A 4,392-nucleotide genomic window follows, 5' to 3' on the forward strand; every position below is an offset into this window, starting at 1 on the left:
AATTTTTATATTATTTGTTAAAATATGGTACACTTTGACGTACTCTGAAAAAAAAACACCAGCAAAAACACATCAAGTATACACAATTAGTACTCCCTCCATTTCTAAATATAAGTTTTTTAGATATTTCAATTGGGATAACGTACAGCTGTATACAAACACATTTTATAGTGTAGATTCACTTATTTTACTCCATTTGAAATCTCTAAAAGAATTGTATTTAGGACCGGAGAGAGTACTAGTAGCTTTCGTGAAAAAGGTAAACCCATGCCGAATTTGACTTGAGGGTGGAAAAAGGTTACACAAGGATATGTGAATGCACATCGACTAACACCTGTGGACGTACATCATTTACACCTTTCTTGTACGTACTTAGTACTAGTAGCTTGTGTGGAAAAGGTAAATCCACGGTGAACTTGAAGGTGGAAAAATGTTACGTCAGTGCAGTCCTAATTTGCAACTATGTGCTGCAAGTCCGCAAAGAAGAAAAAGAATGAAGAAAAAAATATAAAGAACTCTATACAAGTACTACTAATCAACATAAGCTAGCCGTGCGTACATGCACCATGTCTTGCACCGACCGTCTAACACTCTGTTCTTCGATGCCCGTGCGCCACTGGAGACTCGCCGACACTCCCGCTCATCCTGGAGTTGGAGCCGGCATCATCGGAGTATGCGCCCTGCTTGGAATTGGAACTGAAATTTGGGATGGAGAGAACAAGCTCCATTACATCAGAGCCCGACGATCGAAGGTGCGCGAGGATCTTGCTAAACTTGGGCCTTCGCCGTGTGATGGCGATGGATACGTCGTTGGGAAAGAGGTCCTTGCGCACGAAGGCATGGTACATGGTGGTGGCTAGGACGCTGGTGACTGTAACAACAGCGATTCCTGACAATCCGACTGCCAGTGCCCGTGTCAGCATGTTGTCTACCTCCGATGCATACAACACTGTCGCCAAGGCCACACTTGTCATCGGGAATGTGTATGCCCACCATGACAGGGAGAACCTAAACCCCCGAAAGAGGTTGACGCGTACCACCAGCGACACATAGAGGAATAGTGAGACAAAGTAAAGGAGCTTAGCACCATTGTTGAACTCGCCAGAGATCCTTGTCCACGCCATGGATGCAACGCTAGGTGCGGCAACGAAAAGGAAGAACACTGGGTGGAGCTCCTTGGGGAGTTGCACGTTGGTCGGGAGCCGCTGATAGAGAGTGACGAAGAGCACGACATAGTGGGCCAACCCGACAGCAAAGAAGAAGATGGGCAGCTCCCGGAGTCCCATCCTGGCGCCTAGCAGCGCACCGACGAAGTTGCCGACGACGGCAAGGTGGTTGGATGGGTTAGCCACCTTAGAGAGGCGTCGCTCGCCGCTAGACATCCATTGTCCGTAGATTTTAAGGTCGAGGCACAAGATGGGAGCCATGAGCACATACCAGACGGCGTGGTGGATCTCCCACACCGGATGTGGCAAACCCTTGACGAGGAAGAGGCAGGCGATCCATGGCGCGAAGAAGAAGTTGACGCGCACCGGGTGATGGAACTCACGGCGGACGGCCTCGAAGTAGAAGACGATCTTCAAGAGGTAGGTGATTGAGACGACCCCCATGAGTGCGACGGAGACCCACCAGAGGACGTGGTTGACGACCGGGTGCACGTGAAGAAACTTGGTGGAAGGCTCCGTCTGCAGGGTCTTCCAGAGCATGGCCTGGCTGCTCACGCCAAGGCACATCCCAAAGGCGCTGATGGGGAACCGGAGCAGGAACGGCCATGTCTCGTCCTTAGGAAGCACCGCCACCTCTGTCGACTGCATGTTCATGAGGTCATTAGACACAAAGAATGTAATGGTGAAAAAATTTCTAGAGCTCCTCTGAGATCGGTGTACGTGACACGGTTACGTGGTACGTACACGAAGGGTCTCAAGCTCGGGGCCTTCGAGCGCGGCGAAGTAGCGGTCGGCAGTGGGCACTTCATCGTCCTCGTCTGTGTCCTCCTCTGAGATCTTTGACGCTGCACCTTGTTCGACGTCGATATCCTGTGGCACCCCGCGCAGGCTGGAGAGCTGGCGCTCAAGGCGGCCAGAGAACGTCTTGAAGTGGTCAAACCGCCGGTCTCGCTCCCGCGTGCTGTCGCTCCGCAGCACCGTCGGCACCTCGCCGCCGACTCTGACCACCAAGGACGGCTGCGAGTGGTGCCGGGCCTGCTTCAGCAGCTGCGGCACGGCTGGGTGCTGAACCAGCTCGACCTTCGACTCGCTCGGCGGCACCCGAGTAGCGCCCACGTCGGCGCCGTTTCCGCGGACGCACGGCGGCATGCCAAGCTGCGCGAGGTGGAGACCCGACGGCGAGCCCGGCACGCTGAAGGAGACAGAGCACGGCGTGTCAGCGTGAGAAGCCACGGCCGCGCCGCCGGTGGCCCGCGAGGGGACACGAACGAGAAGCGTTTCCGGGGACGGAGCACACCTCGGCTTGCCGTCCAGTACCCCCGCCATCTGGACTCTGACCTCCCTGGACGCCATGCTATCTACTCTCTCTTTCTCTCTGTGCTGTGCTGAAGACGCGTGAGCAGCCAGCAAGCTCCTCAAGACGCGTGCGAGTTGGCGGTGACTGGCGAGTGAATGTATGTGCTTTGCAGCGTGGGTGTGGCTAGCTTATGTACACATGGCCCGAGTGGAGGGCGCATGCGCGGCTAGCCAACTGATGGATCGACCGACCGACCGACCGGTGCTAGTGCCGCCGGCGGGAGGGCCGCTCAGGTCAGCGGCGCCGGCACGCACGTGGACGAGAGAACACGAAGGTTCCAAGCATCACCGCCAGGCCGCACCGCACCTCGAAAAGCTACAGCTACAGATATAGCGCGCGTCACCGTCAGCGTGCACTCATCGGCAGCAGCGGTCGCGCCGTAGTAGTATCTCAGAATGCGACGCCACCCCCGTCGTCGTCTTCACGTCCTCGGCCACCGATCGATCGGCGGCCGAAGGAGACGAAATTCTTTGTGTGACACAGTGACAGGCCATGGATGGACTTTGACAGACGATGTGATGGAGAGAGCTCGATCGAACGAACATGTCTTGTGTGTTGGGGTGAGCCGGCAAGTGTGGATCGGCGTGGATAGATATTTCTGAGTCTGTTTCTACTTGAATAATAGTATAGCTGTATCAATTTGACTTAAATAATAGTTATACTAGGAGTATGACTGATTAGATTGGTCCAACGAAATCGTGCATACATGGGGCCTAGGTCGTCCTCAAACGAGTAACACGTTATTTTTATAGAATTATAGGTGTATATTAGTTTTCTCGAGATAACGGAAGCTTTTCCGTTAATCATATAAATACAATTGACTAAAGTTGGTGTGGGTGGTGGGCATGCTGAAGTGTACCATGCAGTCTTAATGAAAATAAACTGAAATGTTATACTCTCTCCGTTCGATAATGTAGTGCAGGTAGATTTTTTGAAAAATCAAACCACATAAACTTTGATCAAGTTTGTGGATAAAACATTCACATCATTAGACTTATAATAAGACATAGTTTCGTATTTTTATATATTTTGTATTGTAGATATAAATAGTTCTCTCTAGAAACTTGATCAAAGTTTGTAAAGTTCGACTTTTTTAAAAATATATATGCACTACATTATGAATGAAGGGACTATATATTTGTAATTTTTGAAGGAGCGGTAACTAGTATAATGATCATAAGTGCAAGTGTCCCCCATCCATGCCCTTCACTGCATTTCCTTTGATCGGCACATCACATCTCCGACCTGTGAGATCGAGTTGTGGTTGTATATCTCCATGACTGCTCGGTACTTTGAGGGACTCCATCTCCTGGCATTGTAATATGTCATGACCTTGTTTTGCGACATCAGCTTACCTCATTCGGTCTAATGAATCTACACCCCTTTTTGTTAGCAAATTTTGATCCGCTCAGGCAACCAATATTTCATGACCTTGTTTTGGGGCTTGAACTTACCTCATCCAGTCTAGTGTATCTACACCCCTTTCTGCTATCAAAGTTTGATCGACTCAAGCAACTGATATTTTGTGACCTTGTTTTGCGACTTAAGCTTACCTCATTCAGTCTAATGGCTCTACACCCCTTTCTGCTGGCAAAATTTGGTCGGCTCAAGCAACTGATACGTCGGGACCTTGTTTTGCGGCCTCAACTTATCACATTCAGTCTAATGGATCTACGCCCCTTTCTACTATCAACATTTGGTCGGCTCAAGCAACCCTTATTTCGTGACGTTGTTTTGCGGCCTCAACTTATCACATTCAGTCTAATGGATCTACGCGCCTTTCTGCTGTCAAAATTTGATTGCCTCAAGCAACCCATATTTCGTGACATTGTTTTGCGGCTTAAGCTTGCCTCATTCAGTCTAATGGGT

At 50.4% G+C, this 4,392-nt stretch overlaps 1 protein-coding gene across 1 annotated transcript; it reads right to left on the reverse strand.

Moving 5' to 3' along the window:
- Window positions 1-239: 239 nt before the first annotated feature.
- Window positions 240-2,607, reverse strand: LOC125540129 (S-type anion channel SLAH2-like). The gene is made up of 2 exons (XM_048703721.1): window positions 1,911-2,607; window positions 240-1,808 (listed from the first exon to the last, which is right to left on the reverse strand). Exons 1-2 carry the CDS (start codon window positions 2,517-2,519, stop codon window positions 585-587), a joined length of 1,833 nt encoding a protein of 610 aa, XP_048559678.1. The 5' UTR covers window positions 2,520-2,607; the 3' UTR covers window positions 240-584.
- Between the last annotated feature and the right edge of the window lie 1,785 nt (window positions 2,608-4,392).

Source organism: Triticum urartu, chromosome 1, assembly GCF_003073215.2.
Source record: "Triticum urartu cultivar G1812 chromosome 1, Tu2.1, whole genome shotgun sequence".
Taxonomy (NCBI): domain Eukaryota; kingdom Viridiplantae; phylum Streptophyta; class Magnoliopsida; order Poales; family Poaceae; genus Triticum; species Triticum urartu.

Coding starts and splice junctions, on each gene's coding strand:
- LOC125540129 (XM_048703721.1), bottom strand. CDS start 2,519: ATGGCGTCCAGGGAGGTCAGAGTCCAGATGGCGGGGGTACTGGACGGC. Junction 1,809..1,910: donor CCGAGCTTGAGACCCTTCGT/GTACGTACCACG, acceptor ATGAACATGCAG/TCGACAGAGGTGGCGGTGCT.